The 19,794-nt window shown below is 49.5% G+C and overlaps 5 protein-coding genes across 5 annotated transcripts; 1 reads left to right on the plus strand and 4 right to left on the minus strand.

Annotated features, from left to right (window-relative positions):
* Window positions 1-3,101: 3,101 nt before the first annotated feature.
* set2 (SET and WW domain protein) lies at window positions 3,102-6,430 on the plus strand (the record flags this gene model as incomplete). Its single annotated transcript, XM_025702506.1, has 4 exons — window positions 3,102-3,624; window positions 3,937-5,555; window positions 5,618-5,698; window positions 5,765-6,430. 4 exons carry the CDS (start codon window positions 3,102-3,104, stop codon window positions 6,428-6,430), a joined length of 2,889 nt encoding a protein of 962 aa, XP_025567848.1.
* Window positions 6,431-7,779: 1,349 nt separating this feature from the next.
* Window positions 7,780-9,281, minus strand: BO88DRAFT_399739 (translation initiation factor 6). Its single transcript, XM_025705386.1, has 5 exons — window positions 8,923-9,281; window positions 8,752-8,823; window positions 8,606-8,692; window positions 8,346-8,534; window positions 7,780-8,273 (listed from the first exon to the last, which is right to left on the minus strand). The coding sequence occupies exons 1-5, from the start codon at window positions 8,955-8,957 to the stop codon at window positions 7,913-7,915; spliced, it is 744 nt and encodes a 247-aa protein (XP_025567849.1). The 5' UTR covers window positions 8,958-9,281; the 3' UTR covers window positions 7,780-7,912.
* BO88DRAFT_1152 (uncharacterized protein) lies at window positions 8,886-9,605 on the minus strand. The gene has a single exon (XM_025701300.1). The coding sequence runs from the start codon at window positions 9,388-9,390 to the stop codon at window positions 8,983-8,985; it is 408 nt and encodes a 135-aa protein (XP_025567850.1). The 5' UTR covers window positions 9,391-9,605; the 3' UTR covers window positions 8,886-8,982.
* BO88DRAFT_1126 (uncharacterized protein) lies at window positions 9,606-12,743 on the minus strand. The gene is made up of 4 exons (XM_025701277.1): window positions 12,438-12,743; window positions 10,793-12,384; window positions 10,629-10,733; window positions 9,606-10,571 (listed from the first exon to the last, which is right to left on the minus strand). Exons 1-4 carry the CDS (start codon window positions 12,532-12,534, stop codon window positions 9,822-9,824), a joined length of 2,544 nt encoding a protein of 847 aa, XP_025567851.1. The 5' UTR covers window positions 12,535-12,743; the 3' UTR covers window positions 9,606-9,821.
* A 3,264-nt stretch (window positions 12,744-16,007) lies between these two features.
* On the minus strand, window positions 16,008-17,511 carry BO88DRAFT_1180 (uncharacterized protein). Its single transcript, XM_025701326.1, has one exon. The coding sequence runs from the start codon at window positions 17,363-17,365 to the stop codon at window positions 16,028-16,030; it is 1,338 nt and encodes a 445-aa protein (XP_025567852.1). The 5' UTR covers window positions 17,366-17,511; the 3' UTR covers window positions 16,008-16,027.
* Between the last annotated feature and the right edge of the window lie 2,283 nt (window positions 17,512-19,794).

Raw genomic sequence — 19,794 nt, forward strand, 5'->3', positions numbered from 1 at the left:
AGTGTCTGTGTTCTTTTCACCGTCTGGTAGTATAGCGGAAAAATTCATCTTAATTTCATTTAAAGATGCATGACTAGTTAAAGTTTCCGAGGGGGGAGTATCTAGCATGTAGTTTTACCTTCCTGAAGAAGGCAACCCATGATATCCACCAGAGAGGATTTGTGTGGTAGAATTGACCTGCGCTTAGGTGCAAGATCCATGTTTTAAGACGGTCTGCCTCTTCTGCGCACAGATGTGTCTTTTGACAATCCACCGATACTCTGCATTAGTTAGTTAAGTTAGTCGATTCCTACGCTTATTCATTAAGCCCATCATGATTTCACTTTGATTTTCTCTTTTCCTTCCTCTTCTTACACACATTCCTTCTTACATTTAAATAGCTATTATTTGTAATGATGATGATTTCTCACCCTTTCCATTTTCTATAAGCTCTAGTTTTTGAAGCACCCGGTGTTCTGTGTGAGAGGACGGAATTGGCCCTAAGCAGCGATGAAATGCACGCATGTGGATCGCATACCATAATCCTCGGCTATAGGTATCTATTATCTCGCTATAGTGTGCCGTGTACCTAACGGGGTACACCGGGGGCACAACTCAAGGCCTGAACATCAGTGCTGGTGGGTTTGCTCCGAAAAAAAAGGTACCTGTCATGGCTGGTGAGGCCCAGACAGAGACATAGTAGGTACCAGTTACCTCGGAGGCTCTCTCTCTCTCTGGGTGTGTAAGTAACTAAGTACTCTCTGAAATGGCCCCAAAACAATCCTCCCCTCAACCTAGTAAATAACAAGAATAATATAATACCATACAATACTACTAGTAGCATAGTGTACTAGTAGTACATACACAGGCCAACTCCCTCTGCGGTAATCCAACCCATTCTATCGAGGCAACACCGGTTCATGCATGGTTATATCCTGATTGTCATGGCTTCAATTTCCCATCATCCCGTCTTACGTTTGACTGGATGCACAAGCTCTGTATCACGATTCGCTCCTCCCTCTCGTTCCCTTGCCTTAAATGCTGAAAGGCTGGGGATCACTGCCAGGTCCCATGGTTCAGACGAAGGTTTCACAGAAAGAAAGTTCAAACTAAGCACGGACTCCGAGAAGAATTGGAGCGTTCCGTCCGGCGTGGGACGGCCTGCATCTTGGAATCTCGAGATCAGTCCAGTCATCCAGTAAGTTCTCCTCCGTGCTAGGTCCGTCCCTGCTCCGGATGGAGATTCCGTGTACCTAGTGCTGCCATTAAAACGGTAGTGATCCCATTCGACTCCATCCATCCGGCTAAGTCTACCTGACCACCACTCATTTTGAACTCTGCTACGCTACCTATGGAGTGCATATACTTCCTGCCTGCATTTACCCAAAATGCGACGGCCTCCTCCAATCGCTAGCCGCCCCGAACCACGTCAGTCTGGAAGCACGGTAGAAGAATGCTCCTGAATTCGACATGTCGTCCAGTACAGTCATTGCGTTGCATCCTAATGCTTCTCTTGCAGATCCTTTTTTTTTTACCTGCGTTCTCCACTGCATGTGAGTCCAGTACACCGGCCGTGGTATCCATGTTGCTATTTGATCTTCCGTCCGACCACCTATCTAGCCATTGGATGGGAGGATTAGGAGAGGAAGCTGCATGGCCAGGCGGACCCTAGCCCTAGTCTTGGTGATTTGGGCGTCTCGTGGCCTATGATTTTGACTCCCGCATAAGCGAACCGCAAGTTGGTTGGAGGACAGTCTCTCCGTCTCCCCATCTGCAGGTGCCGGTCGTCTTAGCTTTCACGCGCTCTTCCTGCTTCATAACTACCCGGTGCCCCGTCCTCGGAAGATGCGACGGGAAGGGGGTAGCTGGACTTGAGATGGTACAGTAAGTCTGTATCTCCCAGGATTACGAATCGCAAGTTCCCTCTTGTGCTTTGACCTACGATGCCTTCGCTTTGTCTTGCTGGCCTGTCATTTTCCCATTAATTGTAGTCCGTTTCTACACCCCCGTTTTCTCGGTCGTTGGCTTGAACCTGGCCCCGAATGCAATGTCCAGGTCTCATAACTCCATTGAAAGCCAGCTTTGCTTAGAAAGAAATCATTCCAAGTGCTTCTGCTGACACTCTGATTTCTGCAAAGGTATCGCAGGGCCGAGTATCTACTTAGTGACTATGGCAACATGGATTGCCCACCAGATCTGCCCCGTCCTAGCACCATGACACCGTGAAGCCGAGTGCTCAGATCTTAATAACCCCGCGATAGCTACAGTATTGAACAACTCCCAACTGCAAAGAGGCTAAAAGGGCAGAAAAGACCACATATAACAAGTGACCGTTAGTGGACCCCGAGTCAAACATGGGTTGGTTTATGCTGGGTCGATACTCGGTTAAGATCAGTTGGAATGCAAACACTCTCGCTGGGATGATAACACGCGTCGAGCACCCACTGTCTCGTCTGTGAAAGCGATGTATTCACAGAGGATGAGAACAAAGGTATAATTCAATGCGTGTTTAACTCCGCATTCTCGATTAGACCTTTTGTGTGCTTTGAAAAAGATATACCGACAGTGAAGTATTATGGTCACGGTCTAGATGGGGCGGGTGTCGGGTTTGTATACTGAGCCACCGGATCGTTGGGTTGAGGTGAATAGATAATAGACCGCCATGGCATAGAATAAAATGACAAAAACATTGAAATGAAAGACTCCCAATTTCTCAGTCCTCTCAGTAGGCTATTCCCGGCTAACACTGGGTGGTCGTGGAACCTTGCTCTCGACCCTTTCTACCCTCGAGGTATTCTTGGCACCCGCGGAAAACGTGGGCGATGCTTTGACTTGCGACTTTCTTTCTGGTGGTTAAGTTCTCGTCGAATTATTCTGCCAGTCTTTCCTCATCGCTTCACTTTCCCTTCTTTGCACTCTCTCTCTTTTATTTTTCTTTTCTCCTTCCGCCCCCCTTCTTTTAATTTCACCATTTACCTGTTTTCTTCTCTTTGCTTCTTGTCTTCCACCAGACTGGAACTGCTACCACAACCACAACGTTCTCGCGCGGTCTCCGATCTAGCCTAGCCACAGCGCATCTCCCACCGGGCACCGAATAAGTTGCGCGCTCCGTCCGTGTCGTCATGTCCCCTCATGACTACGCGGACCGTCAATCAGAATCTGTCGCAGATGCGGTGACCGCGATGAAGCTGGAGTCCGACGCAGCGCCCGAAAACTCAGCCATGCCAAACGGTGGAGGAGCCATGATCAAGGATGAATCGTCGAACGCGGCCTCCAACGCCTCCCCCGTCCCAACCCCGAAGGTAGAACGATCCCGATCTTCTTCTCGATCCCCGGTGAAGAAGGAAGAGAACTACGAAGACGATGGAAGCACTTTGAAAGGGGCGGAGAACAATAATGGGGACAACGTGGAGGAGAAAGTCGGGGGCGACATTATTGTCAAACTCGAGCCTGGACAGCCTCCCAAGTTAACACGGAGCTCTTCCCAGAAGGTTGTTCCACGGCCACCGCAGTTGTTTGCCCATCTGCCGGATAGCACAGCTGAGGCTCAAGCGACGTTTGACTTGATGGACGCATGCACGTACGCCAGTAAATACATGGGTTATACTGAACATGCGATGGAATGCGATTGTGCTGAAGAATGGGGTGAGTTTTTCCTGAGATATCTCCTGCGCTGTCTGTCTACTCAACCTCGCCGTCACTGGCTTCATCGTTTGGCTCCTACGCGTGGTGGCGTTCCTCAAACCCATGTTGAGGGGGGTGGGAACGGCCACTTGGTCTACGCTCCTGCCTTTTTGTTTCTTTTCTGTACCTTCCCTATTTATCTACACACTCTGTTATTTCAAGTTGTTATTTCGATACATCTCCCCCTTTTCCTTGGTTGTTGGTTTTTCCTCTCTGTGTTGTTTTGTGTGTCTTCCCCCCACCTACGGACCTAATTAGTTAACCCATGACCAGAACCGTCGGTCTCCAAAAATCTGGCATGCGGTGAAGACTCGGATTGCATTAACCGCGCGACCAAGATCGAATGCATGGGCGATTGTGGATGTGGGCCAGAGTGTCAGAACCAACGATTCCAGCGAAGGGAATATGCTCCGGTGGCGGTGATCAAAACGGAAAAGAAAGGGTTCGGTCTCCGGGCGGAGGCTGACCTGCGACCGCACCAATTCATCTTTGAGTATGTGGGCGAAGTCATCAACGAGGGCCAATTTCGGCGCCGCATGAGACAGTATGACGAAGAGGGAATTAAGCACTTTTACTTCATGTCCCTCAGCAAGGGCGAATTTGTCGATGCGACCAAAAAGGGTAATCTGGGCCGCTTTTGCAACCATTCGTGCAATCCCAATTGTTATGTCGACAAGTGGGTCGTTGGTGAGAAACTTCGCATGGGAATTTTTGCTGAACGACACATTCAAGCTGGGGAGGAACTTGTTTTCAACTACAATGTCGACCGCTATGGGGCAGATCCGCAACCCTGTTACTGCGGCGAGCCTAACTGTACCGGCTTCATCGGAGGTAGAACTCAAACGGAGCGGGCCACAAAGTTGTCGAATGCTACCATCGAAGCCTTAGGTATTGACGATGCAGACGGCTGGGACACCGCCGTTGCGAAGCGGCCACGCAAGAAGAAGACGGGAGAGGACGATGAAGAATATGTGGACAGTGTGCAGCCCAAGTCCTTGGAGGAGAATGGCGTGACCAAGGTCATGGCGGCGCTCATGCAGTGCAAGGAGAAATGGATTGCGGTCAAGCTCCTGGGACGAATTCAGCGCTGTGATGATGAGCGAGTCCGGAATCGGGTGGTGAAAATGCATGGATACCAGATTCTGAACTCCCAGCTGGGCATGTGGAAGGAGGATCACAACGTCGTTTTACAGATTCTCGACATTCTCGACAAGTTTCCTCGTCTGACGCGGAACAAGATCATCGACTCCAAGATCGAGTCTACCATCCAACCACTGACCAGCTGTGGTGATGAGCGTGTGGAGAAGAAGTCAGCCACCTTGCTGCAAGTCTGGTCGACCCTCGAGGTTGGTTATCGCATTCCACGCATGAAGAGAGATCCCAATGCCATTACCCCAGCCGTTAATCAGTTCGGGCGGCGAGAGAACACTCGGGATGAGCGACGACGGTCAAAGTCTCGTTCTCGATCGAGGTCACGGTCCATAGAAGCCCCTCGCGGGCCAGCTGCTCAAACGCGAGGCGGACATGGCCAGAGAAATCCTCACCATCATGGCCCCCGACCCTTCCGTCGACAATTCAACCCCCTCCCGCCAGGATGGTTCCAAGCAGAGTCAAATGGGAGAACCTACTATTACTCCGCTCGCGGGGATACTACCTGGACACGACCGACAAAGGCCGCCCCTCAACCGCCGCCGGTCCCAAAGGAATCGAGAGACAAGGCATTGCAGGATATCATCGATGGTATCATGAACGCCAAGGAGAACACACCAAAGGAGAAGAGTGGAACTCCAGCTACACCACAAGCGTCTAGACCAACACCCGATACGAAGGATGGTCAAGAAAAGTGGAGGTCATATAGCGAGGAGAAGCGAAAGAAAATCTATGAGAACACGGTGAGTAGTACAGCGTTTGAGGGACAAGACACGAAAGACATGCAAGTACTGACGGTGAATAGCTCTATCCCCATGTCAAGTATGTGGTGGACAAGTTCAAGCACAAACTTCCGAAAGACGACTTGAAACGCTATGCCAAAGATGTGAGATGGGTGCTCTTATAGCTTCCACAGAAGAATAGTCGAGCTAACGAATTGCTGTCGACACAGGTGGCTAAGAAACTGGTAAATTCGGATTTCAAAAACAACCGTGTTGGGGACCCTACCAAGATCGATGACAAGCAGCAAAAGAAGGTGAAGAAATTCTGCAAAGAATTCTTTGACAAAGCTGTCGTTAAGCACCGCGCATACGAACAACGGAAAGCAGAGCGACAGTCGAAGGAGCCAGATTCGAAGCCCAATGACGCGGCAGCGGAGGCCGTCGAGGATGACGGTCTGGACGTAAAGATGTCTGACGATGAGGACGATCGGGTTCCAGCACAGGATGACGAGACGCCTACGACCATGACAGACGACGCGCAGGGCCTCTTGAAACGTAAGAGAGAAGATGAGCCAAGCACCGGTGATGGAAGCACAACCGAGTATACTACCCCGTCTTCGTCCAAACGACAGCGATCCTCCACGCCGCCCCCACCACCCCCTCCTCCCATGAGCCCTGGTAACGAGCAAGGCCAAAGTGGCGAAGATGGGAATATGAGGAGCGATGCAGATGAGCCTACTCCTGCGGACAAACAAGATCTTGGTTCTCCTCCGCCTCCTCCGCCACCTCCTCCCTACCCTGAGCAGGAGATGGATACCAACAACAATCATTTTAGCCCCGAAGATGGCGTGAAGGAGCTAAACCCGACACATATTGGCATCGAGGGACGGGTATAGCATGAGTAACCCCAGCCAGCTAGTGAGACCAAAGCTAGCCAGCTGATATCCCCACCATCCATTCCACCCCAAGGGGGGAGTTCCAGCATCGGGTCTGGTGTTCTAGGAGTTCGACTTGCCTTGATATGATATGACTAATTAGCTGCCATTTATTCTTAGCCCTCCTTCTATTATTTTTCCCCTTCTATATTCCCCAATACCTTAGCTTACGGGAATTCCGTCCGGAGAGCATCTGGTTCGTTTTGAATTGATCTGATCAGATCTGACTCGATTTGGCCGTTCATCTTATTCCTTGTGCCCTTCTTTCCCCTTGTGCTGTTTTATTCCTTACTATATTCTATTCATTCCCTTCCAGTTGGTCTTCTCGTCTGGGTTTTCTTTCGTTTCTCTTTTTTCTATATTTGCATTCCTATCCCCTTTTATTATCACTTTTCCTTGTTACAAACATGAATACCCCCAATTCGTACCCGCGATAGCTATGATGATTGCATACCTCCCGGTGTTAGAGGAGAGAGAGGGAGAAAGGAAAACAACAAAAAGTACTCAATCAACAAGGATATTTCATTTCTTCTTAGGTTTTGTTGACGAGAGAGTGAGGAAGTGAGGATAAGTAGGATTATGAAGTGTATTACTAAAAGCACATATCTATTCTTTTACCACTTCTAGATGCCCCCGTACGTAGTAGTAATTAAAGTGTAGTGCATACATGCGTGTACAATTGAATATCATCATCATCATCATCATCATCATCATCATCATCATCATCATCATCATCATCATCATCATCAGTTGAAACGATACTAATACTACCTAATCCCATAACTAGTAGTAGCCCATGCATCCAAAATGGCAGTTAGCATTCTCTCTTCCCTTACTTAGTCACCCATCCCCCTCAAGCAAACACCCATTTTGACTAAACTTACCTCATAGAAACATGGACAATCAATACAGAGAACCAACAAACCAGACACATGTGATTCCATACCGCATCATATCATAAAGAACCAAATAAAGAAACATCGATAGCTTTGTAAGTAATTAATTATACTATCCCAAACTCACCACCGTCAATAAGTAATGAAGTGAGCTAGTAAGAAGTTAGTAGGATATATGTACTCACTTCTCCCTCTTAAAAAACATGAGTATCCTTTCATTACTATGGTCACTATTACTATCAATAGAATATCTCAGGTGAGGTAATGTCTGTATGAACTGAAATATGTATGTATGTATGTATGTATTATGTATGTGTAGGTTAGTTCCATTTACACTACGAGGATGATATAAAGGAAGTTTTTTAAAGGAAGAGAATAGTGTCCAGTCAGTCCACACACACACACTTATACACCCCCGGATATTCTACCCATTCCATTCATTCATAGCACAATAAGGATATTCATGTATGTTCGAGAGAGGCAAAAAAAAAAAAGAAAACGTGAAAAAAGAAGTAAGGAAAAGGCGTAAAAGAAAAAGGATATTCCTCTAGTAGAAACTCTCCACGATACTCTCCTTGTTGGCGTTACCCATGCCAACACCACGGGGACCCATCTCACCCAGACGGAAAACGCTTTCAATCACACTCAATTCCGTGGCTGTCGTGTCCAGACCCGTGACAGCGAGCCAGTCGTTCACGACCATACCGGCACCGACGACGGGGCTACCGCGGTTGACACTACCAGCGACGAGGGGCACTTGCAGGAGGGAGGAAAGTTCATCCTGATCACGGATGGAGGTCTTGGGGTGGACGATACCACCTTGGTTGGAAAGGGCCATGTAGGAGCCAGTCAGGACGTTGTCGGCGACGGTTTGACGGAAGACTTCGACGCCGAGGACATCGGCGATGCTGTTGGTTTTGACATGTTAGCATGAGTGTGCAAAAATTGCATGTATGTGTATAAGGGTATCACGGGCATACATTTCTTCGGTTTCCCGCTCGAGATCCGGGTGGATCAGCGCGACATGGTCATTACAGCAGATGACGTTCCCCAGAGCCGATAGACGTTCCTCTATACGTTGAATCTTCACCGAATCGGGTAGTGTATTCCGGAGATGTTGAAGCTCTTGGTCTGTCGTGGTGGTGGGGACGAGGAGACCGTTGCGGTTTCTGATATGGGGCGAAAGATGGTCAGCGGATTTGATTACGGAGATCAAATTTGAGTCCGGGCCTAAACATACCCTGCCGTCAGACGGCCAACAATGCGGGTTCCGGCAATGGTTGCGTGGCAGATGGGGATGACATCTTGCAATTCGGCCTCGAATACACTAAATGGAGCGTTAATGGGACTGGCTTGTGGTTCTGGTAGAAACGGGTCTATATGCACCTGTAGAAGTTCTCGGAGGCGCCAATGGCAACAATAGCGTACGAGTTGGTGAGACGGGAGAAAACACCGACCCTAGAAAACAAATATGCATTAGTAAAGAACCCAGAAGCTGCGAGGTCTGGGCCGCATGGTCAAGCAGGCCAGCAGAAAATTCTCCGGGGTGCGTCTCACTCGTTGGAGTTCTCGAACTGCGCGCGGACGGCCATAATTCCTTCTGTCGGAGTCGGAGTGCTAGTTATGAAAATAGTGAAGATTGGAGAATTCTAGGTCTTCGCTTCGAAGGAGCGAGGGAGTTGATCGAGTGCCCGTGAAAGGGAAAGAGATCGCTGGGAGGAGAGAGAGATTCGAAGTGGTGAAGGCGGGGTGAGGGCGAGGCAGAGCCTGTCGGGAAGAGGCTCGTGGCGGGGAAAACGGCGAAAAAGGAACACAAAGTACTAGAACAGGACTTTGCGACTCGCAATTGACGAGAGACGGGACTCGATCAGGCAAAAGATGCAGGCAAATTAGAGAGCACAGCAGGGTCGTGAACCGCAGTGATGGAGGAAAAGCCCGAGGAAATAAAAAGCTTCGAGCGATAGCCCCGCCTATGGCACTAGTCCCAATCGGGGTGGAAGGCGGCGACCGGGCAGAACCAGTCATGAGTCAGCAATCAACATCAGTCATCATTTCCCCCCGTCGACTCATCGCCAGCAAGACATGAGCCATTATGATTCATCCTCCGGTGGGTCTAGATTCCCCAGTAACTACTAGACCCAGCCCCCTTTACATAGTTGCACCGCCGCAAAGTACGGTTCCCCACTCCAGGTGAGAAGAAGTGAGATCAAGAAAGATGAAGTCGGTAATTAAGAAAAAAAATTAGAAACCATATTTATGAAGTGAAGACCTTAACCACTCAACGCCTAAGGGGAATCCTCCGTAGCTAAATACATAACCATTCGCTTGGTAATCGAAATGAAAAAAAAAGGCCTTACATATCCCAACGAAGAAGTCTACTTCAAAACTCCGGGTGAGAATCCTAGCGCGAAAAGACAAATCAAGATAAGCCTGCGCGCACACTCATCCCCTTCCCGCTAAAAGGGGGGACGAGGCCCTGGGGGAGGTGGTGGAGGCGGCGGCGGATAATAAAGACTTGGGGGGTGATGTCCCGTCATAAAACCGGGTAGGGGAGGTCGATGAAAGTTGGACCCCGGCGGAGGAGGAAGGTGAGGAGGCCCTCCCATGGAGGCAAAAGGATCAGGCAAGCCGAGCTGTTCGTTGATCGGGGGAATCTGTTGCCCCGCCGGAAGAAGACGACGGGGCTGTTGTCTCTGGGGGGTGGGTGGAGGCAGCACAAATGGTCGAGTTTCGGCAGGGCCGTGGGCCAATGGCGGCTGTGCAGGCTGGGGCAGGAGGGCTCGATGAGTCGAGAGGCGTGGAGCAGCTTGTGACAGGGGAGGGCGCGGAGGCTCCGCCGCTGCAATATCTGCCAGGGCTGACAATGCTCGGGGACGCAAGTCAGGCAGCACCACCGGAGGACTGATCTCTGCCGGCACTGTGTTGCGAGGAACTTCAACAACCCCGGTCGCTTTCACCAACATATCGAGGATCTGTTCAGCGGTCATGCCCGCGAAGGGGCCTGCGTCCCGGATTTCCTTCATCTGCGGATCGATGTCGTCGCCCACCTTGGCCCGCTGAACGAAGTCATCCCAGCCAAAGTAAGCACGATCGTAGAGGGCTGCCCCAGAAGGATTCCGAACGTAGTTGGAGTTGAAGCCTCTGAACACTTCCCTGGCGGGTGGTACCACTCGTCCGCGCTCCGGCTCGGTTTCGGAATCATCAGTCTGCAGTGTAACGTTAGTAGCCATCTCTGGTTCCGAGCACCGGGGTTTTATACATACCTCAGTATGCTCATCATCTTCCGCGGCACGGCGGCCTTCGACAAAAGTCATATACGCCCCCTGACTGGCCAGCAAGTGCTCTTCTCGGATATTGCGGGCTTGGGCCTGTTGTTCATTAGTTGTCAGGAGCTCGTCTAATGAGAGGAATAAGCGTCATAACATACCCGATATCGCTCCTCAATGGCTTGCTTGTTAGCCTCAAATAGTCGGTGCTCCTGCGCCACCTTGAGTTCGTATTCCCGGCGTAAAACCTCCTTCCGTCCATTTAGTCTCTCCTTCAACTGCATATTGACTTCTTCAAACTCTGGCACGTTCTTATGCGCGTTCTTATCGCGGGCCAGCCGCTTCTCAGACTGCGTGGCTAGCACCGCCAGCGCCAGCCGCTGAGCCGCAGCCACTTTCTTGAAGGCCTTGTCCAACTCCCGTTGCCTGTCCCGCAGCTTCTGGGTAGCAGCACTTGGGGAAGGAGAGCGGTCAGGTTCCACATCGCTCGAGCGATCCAGCTGTCGACCGGTGCGACCACCACGACCACTGCGTGCGGCGCCTCGTCCTCGTTTGTTCACTGCGAAACGCGCTGAGCCGCGACTCCGTCCACCACGACCACGGCCTCGAGTCCGTCCACCACGAGTTGGCTTACCAGCCGTCGACTCCGTGGCTACCTCTGGCGTTGATCCTTCAATCTCTTCGGTCACCTGGCGAGAGTCGTAGTCAATTCTCGAGTCGGCCACGGCCTCAGCGGGGGACCGTGATGCCGGGTTACCACCAGTGCCATTTTGCAATTGCTGATCTAATGCGTGATCCAACTCGCCCTCTTCCACTTTAGGCTTCTTACTAGGGGATTCAGAGACACTCTCGCTCTCAGCCGCACCAGTATCTTCTGGTTGAGATGACGACTTTGGCTTCTCAGATGCCTCTGGACTTGGGGTGGTCGTTGCATTCTGACGATCAGCAGTCTCAAGGGCTGCTGGTTCAGTGACACCATCTTTGTCTTCATCAACAACGGTGCCCTTTGGTGACTCTTCCTTCGGAAAAAGATGAAGGTCTGGCACAATGCTCTGGGGCTCATCTTGCAGTGGCCTGGGTTGCTCGGCCGGTACAGGAGTGGACCTGTCTGGGGAAGGAGACTTGACCGCAGGAGCAGTAGAAGTAGCATTGTGAGTAGTGTCAATGATATTGTCAGCAAATTGCCGGCTTCTATTTCTCGTTCTGGTACTCGGGGCAGCATTCGTAGAAGGGCTTGGCTCTGGGAATTTCGGCACGATACCGTGATCGTTAGAACCATCTTCCGTTGATGCTGGATGCACATGCGCTCTGAGTCTCGCCGACTGTCTCGTAGTGCGAGGAGTCTCTTCAACCGTTGGCCCCCGCTTAACGCGCTTGTGCCGAGGGGTTTCTGGAACGGCTGTTACTGGCGTTTCAGGTTGGGAAGTGGCCAACTGGGCGCTTGCGCGAGTCCGAGTATTACGGGTTTCGCGAGCGGTGTTTTCACGGGCTACATTTTCACGCTGTGCAGTCTCACGGAGCGCCGCTTCGCGAGCTGCATTCTCCGCGGCAGTATTGGCTCGAGCAGCACGAGTGCTGAGCGTGATAATACGTGATGGGCGATTGGTGTTGTTTCTTAGATGACTGTTGCTGTTCCCAGGCGTAGCAGCAGTGTTGCTGGGAGCTCTAACATCATGTTGAGAGGCACGTGCATCTCGACTCGAGCGTAAACTCCGAGTCACCCGAACAGATGAAAAATCATCATTTGTGGAGTCTGGGGAGCCATAAGAATCTGCTGCGATAGCTGGAAGGGGGGTGAAAACTTACTAGTGGTGTTCTGGGAAGCCCCTGCGCCAGCGTGACCACCACCAGAGGATGTCGCTGAGGCTTGGGTAGCTTCAAGTTTACGCTTGACCCCCGCCATTGCTGTCCACTATCTAGATGAGAATTCGGTTAGAGTTAAGGATGCGTGAACGAGTCGAGCAAATGGGGTGGAGGAGCAATGGAAAGAAACAAGACGAATAACACAGTCAGATAGGAGGATCCACTTCTGGGAATCAACGTTTTAGGGGAAGACAGGAACAGACAATAAGGTTGTTGAGATGCAATCGTTGATGGAAACACAATGATAAGATGAGGCAAAAATGCAAGATCTTCAGGCAAGCAACACCAAAAGGGCAAGCAGTGGGTCACGCAAAGTAGATGAGAAAGCAGGAGAGAAAGAAAAATGAAAACAAGGAAAAGACGTATGTCAAGCAGAGCCCATTAAGATCAAGTAGGAACTGCAAGAAGATCAGGGAAGGGATGCAGGCATTAACTATCTTGAACAGTGAAAGGCCATGCTAAGCGACATGGGTTACGTGTGGAGTTGAGAAAGGGAATGGGAAAACGGTGAAAGAGCCAGGCGTATGGTACATTGGTTGGAATAAAGTTAAGGATGGGGATATGCTGGGAGGAAAGGACGCATCAGGAAGTACAGGGAAGAAAAGGGCGGAGGATGGCACCCAGGCAAAAGGCCGAGATGAGACGAGAGGTATGTGACGATGGAAACGTGCCGGAAGGATCGCTTCCCAAGGAAAAAGCTGGGGGTCGCGTGGTTGCGGGAAGGAGAGCAGAAACAGAAAAGTAAAACGGGGGGAACAATCGGGCAAGAAATGGGGGAGATGGGGGAGGGAAAAGGATGAGAACATACCTGGGGGGAGGGAATAAAAGAAAATTCCTCCTCGGAGCGTGGAACAGCAACGTGAAGGTAGGTAGAAGTAGTAGATTGATTGAGTGAATCCCCAGGCGGGAACGCGAGGGTAGTAAGTAGAGATGATAAGTAGTAGTAGAATGGAGATTGGAGAGGGAATGAAGTAAAAAGAGGTTCGGCCAAGTGGATCAAGTGAGCGAAGCAAGAAAAGCTACCCGCTGTTTGGTTGGTTGGTTGGCGGGCCTGGCAGAGAGAGACTGTCCAAGAGGGAGTGAGAAAGGAAGAGAGAAGAGAGAAGAGAGGAGAAGCCGGTACGAGGACGAACCTCGCCGGATGTAGAAGTAGTAAAAGTAGAAAGTAGTAGTTTAAAGGTTGGTTGGTTTAGTGAGGTAGCAACAGCAAGCAGAAACAGCAGCTCCAGCTTGTCGTCGTCGTAGTAGTAGTAGTGGCAGCAGCAACTACGGTCTACCAAAACGATCGATCCCCCAGCAATTGATGGAGCTCTCGGGTGGTTGATCCCAAAAGTTGATCTTCATGCGCGGACAGAGAAAGTCCGGTGATGTTTTGTAGAGCAGCGAAAGGGAAAAGAAAAGCCCAGGAAACGAAAAGGGAGGGAAAGACAATAGAAGGAGAAGGGAAAAAAATAACACCACCCCAAATGACACGCAAAAGGGAGTGTAAACTAACTATTGCCGTACCTTCGATGGTCGAGGAAGTGCGTTGCAAGGAAGGAGAACCAGGTTAAGAGGAAAACTTGAGAAGACCACCACCACAACAAGACAAGATTATGGAGAATCTTTTGAAGCTGATGGGCGATGAGTTCAGTTCAGTTCAAGCCAGTGTTAGTGTTAGTTGAACTAAAAAGACCGACGGCGAGGAATTTGACTGGGCCGTTTGGCTGTCCCGGCCGCTTGGAGTGGCGCAAAAGCAGGAGCCAGGGACCGACCACGCCGGCCCACGTTCCCAATATCCGAGTAGAAATTAGAAGATAGAAAGGAGAGATATAATAATTAAATCATCAAATCATAGTCAGATGGATCTCTAACCTAGCATGGCACAAAACAAATACGCAGAGGTTTATAATTTTTAAGTGGTTAAAAAAAAAAAATAAAAATAAATAAATAAAAAGGAGTTGAACGTGGAAAAGCCGAGCGACTGTCAAAAAAAGCTGGATGGAATGGGTCGGAAATACGTCGTAAAGTCGAGCAAGGCGTGTGGCCGTATAATCCCATCCCAGCCAATTCTGACCAACTAATCCGAGTAAGATCCAAGCACTAAAATCACCGCTAAGGGAATTTTGTCGTCGGACTCCGGACTACTTACGACTACTTACTCACTCCCTTCTCGACAACGCGCTGAAACCGTGCAACAATTCGATGAGACTGTCAATGATCCTTTGAGTGACCAATGCTCGAAGAAAAAAAAAAAAGGTGGTTCATCAAGATACACACGTGTCAAATCCTTGCTAAACTTAGTCCGTGGTACCTACCTCATGTACGATTTACTATTCATTATCTACGTAGGTAGTCTTGTAAGTAGTATCTATCAATCTATCTAGTAATCTAGTAGATGATGGATGGGTTTTCCGAAAGTGGGTACCTTCCTGCTTCCTCGTACTTTATAACTAAACTCGAATCTCCATTTCCATTTCCGATTACGGAGTAAATTAAGTAAAACTTTTGAAACTCTCTTTTCTCTTCTTGATGCGAGACAGTAGTACAAATTGTTCAATTCCTTATCCTAGAGCCATTTTATTCCCTGTCAATATTCCACCTTCCCTTCCCTATAATGTCAAAAATAGACACAGATCAATCACCATCATCAAGCCTCTTCTTCCCCCCTCCCCCCTTATCCTTCCTTGACTTCGTCACTCCAACCCTTAAGCCTAATATTCCCCAATTAACTTGCCTCTATTCAGTTCACAATACTGGTGTAAGAATGGTGTTGATATGATTCAACACCTGCTTACCCTCTCAGCCAAAAGTCCTTTCCCGGGGACAAGGAAGATAAGACATTTTTCCAATTTACCTCGTAACACAAAACAAACTTTAGACAAGAAAAGAATAATAATAAAAAAACAAAAACATCACAAACCAGAAATCCGCCAATCCATGACGAATTTGCGCCTCGTAAGAGTCTAGCCCATGACTGGTGTACATCTGCATGGATATGCAGGAAATAAAAAAGGCCGCAACTTGATCCAAGTTCACCGTATCTGATGGATCAGGTTTTGGGGGGAGAGAATCGGGCTCTGTAGGTAGAAATGACGCAGGCATTTATGGTTTTGCTTGGCTTTTTCTTGTGGATACTTTGAGGTATAATTGATCATGTTAAATTCTTGTGCCGTCATTGGATGTTGTGTTTGACTATATAGACATAGTACCTTGATATTCTTCATGGTCGAGGATAGTGGCTTCTACGTAGATTCGATTATGATCTATTCATATGATGTATTTCGATACCTCAAGGTTTCAACTTCACCCCCGGTAGAAAACTAGCACTGACAAGCCACATATACTGTACACTGTACTACTGGCTGTCAGCATATCCGCCATTCAGTAGAGAGCCATGATGCATTATATGATCTATACTTATCTAGGAAAGTACTTGCTAACTACATCAAACGCTATGTCCAGGATATCTATCAACATAGGAAAAAAGAACAAACAAAGGAAAGACATGTAAGCCCAAACCGGCACTGCGGTCGCGCCCCTTTTCGGCCCAGCTAGCTCTCATCCGGTGATTCATTTAAGTCATACTTCTTTTCATACCGTGATATACTGCTCCGCACATCTGCCGCCATGATGAAGCTGGGCATGGGAGAACCACGGCCGCTGGGTTCCGGTGACTCAGTATTCCGATCCATCCCGTTCAGTGGTTGATCGAACAACGGCGATCTGCTGCGTGGTGCTTGGGATCGCAGCGAACGAGTGGATCTGACCCGGTTCAAGGCCTGCACGGAAATGGTCTGACCGGCTGCTGGTGAGGCAATCACCGTGGTACCTGGCATTGGGGTCGGGGGCGGCGATGAGCTGTCGGAGCGGAATAACGGATGAATGAAGCTCTCATCGGGGAGTTTCAACTTGGGAGGGGCAGGTCTGGCGGGAGTCACCAGCTGTGTTGATGAAGTCGCGGGTGATGACCGTGCTGACGAGGGCTGGCGAACCAAGCCATCCAAGGATCGCTTTGTATCGGAATAGCTTCGTCGAATTTTGGGGGGTTCGGGGCGAAGCTTGGCCCCAACTGCTGCACTGCCGGCTTGGTCAACGGGGTGCTCCTCTACTGTGGCCGGTGTGGCTGTGCTGTCTCCATGAGGTACGTATGATCGCTGCAGGTCAAAGGAGCTCTGCTTGGAGTCATGCTGGAATAGTGTGCGTCCAGAATAGCGATTTGAGGCCTGGGACTCTGTATTCGAAACAGACGGTTGGATCGGAGGGACAGTATCGGAATTCGTCTTCAAATCAGCGGATGGTCGCTGGGACTCGCTGGCCAGAGAGGATGATTGCACGGTGCTTGCGTCTTTCACGCTTGTTTTATCAGAAAGCACCTCAAGCTCTTGGGATACGGATGGTGGCGACCATTTGCTGGTGGATTCCCGTCTCGCCAAGGTTGTCAGGAAATAGCCTCCTAGTATTCCTTGGCTGAGGACTGAAATAGCCCATATGGTGCAGCGAGCCACTAGCAAGGACTGATGCCTTGTGGCCGTCGACTTCTTAGCTGACACGGACTGAGCTGCACTCCATGCTATCCCTCCTGCTGTCACGCCAGTGGCCACTGATAAATATGCAGCAATAAGCCCATATGCAATGGCTCGGTGGTTTCTGCACTGCTCTATAGGCTCACTTTTTATATCTTTGATCCAGAGGAGCATCAAAGATACAAGCGCAAGACAGCTGACTGCGCCCAAGCTGACAATGGCCGATTCCACCGAAGACACACGAGATGAGAGGGATCTGGAGAAGGTGAAGCACATGCCATCGAGGATAGTAGTAATGAACGTCGATAATAAAGTAGTGCCACCCAGGATCCGGGCCGGGGAGGCCCTGGGCATACTAAGAGACATGAAAAAGGGGGGGTCAGGGCTAATACGAAGGAATATGGATGCTGTGGACTTCGTGGTAAAGACAGTGTCCAAAGATCGCCCTTAAGGGACAGGTGCAGATGCCAGAATATTTCCAAGGGTCTTCTCAGCTCTTCCAATTAAGGGGCTCAAAGATGTCGAGTCTAGCAGCACAGCTCAGCCGAAGCGATTGAGGCAGTTGGTACCCAGCCAAGCCGGCCGTCGTAGTTTGGACTGACCGTGACGTCGAGAGCGTTCTGGACTTGAAGGAAAGCCTTGGAAAGTACAGAGGCAATATGATAGCATGGAAGGACAGTGTGATGATGTCTCGATGGAAAAGATCGGGCGGACAAAATCGTGGGCGTGACGAGTTAGCAATGATCAAACGAGGGACAATGGTGGACGAGGGTCGAGCCGGAGTAAATACCCAACAACCCGGAAAGAACGAGAGTCAATCAATTAAGCTAAAGAGGGAAAGACGGGGGGAATGGGTTCCCCGAGGATAATTGAATAAGGACGCATGGATTGTTCGAAGAAAAAGCGCGTATGCAGTTACCAGGATTATCATGACAGGGGGGGCGTTGACTACTTCGAGCAGCGGTCGAATGGCAATGGCGAATGGACTTGGAGCCGAGCAATCTACGCCTCCAGGGTCTCGATCTCACTAGACTAGCAGGGGCTGCCAGAGGAGCAGATGGGAATCATACCAATCTTAGTGCGGATCGGTAGGCTCGGTGATCGAGGTGCCTTTCTCGACCATTCCCTCGATGCCCTAGTCTTGCCAGCTATTGGGGGAACTGGGCCCCTCTCGATTGCCACGAAAGGGAAGGGGGTGGTCGTGTCAAGTAGGTAGGGGCACCAGGAAGGAAAAATTGAAAAAAAGAAAACATATTTACAAAGGGTTTCATGATCACTGTCAAGCTGACTCGTAGTTATATACGTCAAAGGGAAGCTCATGTTTGGCGATGACTTCCAACGGCCAGGGATGACATGCCTTTAACATCAGAAACTGTCACCCACGCAGCCTTCATGAACCTACATGCTTAATCTTCGTATGATTATCTCCCAGTACGATGCAAAGACAAAAACTCTGAGCTTGAACTTCAAGTTCACCACCAAAGGGGAGTGACGAATTAATCGCCAACGCTGCACGGCATACCTCAGAGGTATCCTCATCATATGGAACAGGTCTAGAAGAGAATTTGTCAGATCAGGCTGGCTTTGCTGTACGCAGCGGCCGGGAGGATCTCCAGAGTTCCGGGAAAGCCTTAATTGGGAGATCGTCTGTTTTGATTCCTGGACGGGACTTGGGGAGCGCCCAAGTCCTGCAAAGCAGAGCTGTGATCTATCACTCCGTTCCCGGGAGGGGCCGCTATAGTTAGTTGTGAAGGATGAGAAGCGGGGAGGCAGCTGCTCCTTCTTCCTAAACAATGGTTTGGGAGGAGATTTAAGAGGGTTAGAATCCCATCCAATAATACTGGTTGAAAGAGCAAGCAATCAGTACAGTAGAGATGGAATTATATGGAGTCTTATTGATCTCTGCCGTACATGGGGTGAGAATATCCGCCCAAGGCGGCAGCTAATTGTGGAATCCTGATGGCTTCGTGTTGGTAAGTAGTAGTTCTCTCCACCGCATCAACCACTCCATGTGATACATCTATACGACAGGTCGATAGGGCCATACCCCTTGCCACGGGTGGCACGGCATCCAAAGTACCAAGCACTGCAACTCCGTATGGGTTACAGAATTATTGTATATGGTTTCATCATATCAGGGAAAAATTGAAGAGAAAGCGGCGCAGAACGGAGAAGAGTCAACTGGGCGCATCGCTTTGTGGAGCGGGCAGGAAAAGGAAGACTGTCGCGTAAGTAATAAGTAGGTAGTAATAGTAATCGGATGACACTTTTCCGTATTGTAGAGTAATATTCTGAATATGTGAAGTGGATGATAACTAATAAATACTAGTAGTATTATTCAGGACTGGTGGTCGGCATGATTGAACAAAGATATATTTCCATCGATAACTTCCCGAATGGCAATCTGAGTACTAAGTAGTAACGGCAATTGCCTGATTCAAGGTACAAAACTAGTACTTTACTTTCAATACACCCTATTTCATGAAACTGGCTGCCTACAATTCTGGGGAGTATTTCGAGCGAATAATGATATTTTCGGAGGATTTGACTTAGCCTCCAATTATGGCCATACACATTGAAAGTTAAGTAGATAGATAGATATAGTAACTATACTTACTCTTTACTATGTGAAAAAAGTGGCTGAGTAGTACCTTCCCAAACAAAACAAAACCAAACTAGCGAGGGGTTTTGTGTGGCTGAGTGGCTGGGGAAGGAAAGACCGTGAGTGACCGCCTCCCAGCCAGCTCCTTCTCTTGCTCCGGCGTCATGATTGTCATCATCAATCATCGCTTGCT

This window comes from Aspergillus vadensis (assembly GCF_003184925.1).
Source record: "Aspergillus vadensis CBS 113365 unplaced genomic scaffold BO88scaffold_1, whole genome shotgun sequence".
Lineage (NCBI taxonomy): Eukaryota > Fungi > Ascomycota > Eurotiomycetes > Eurotiales > Aspergillaceae > Aspergillus > Aspergillus vadensis.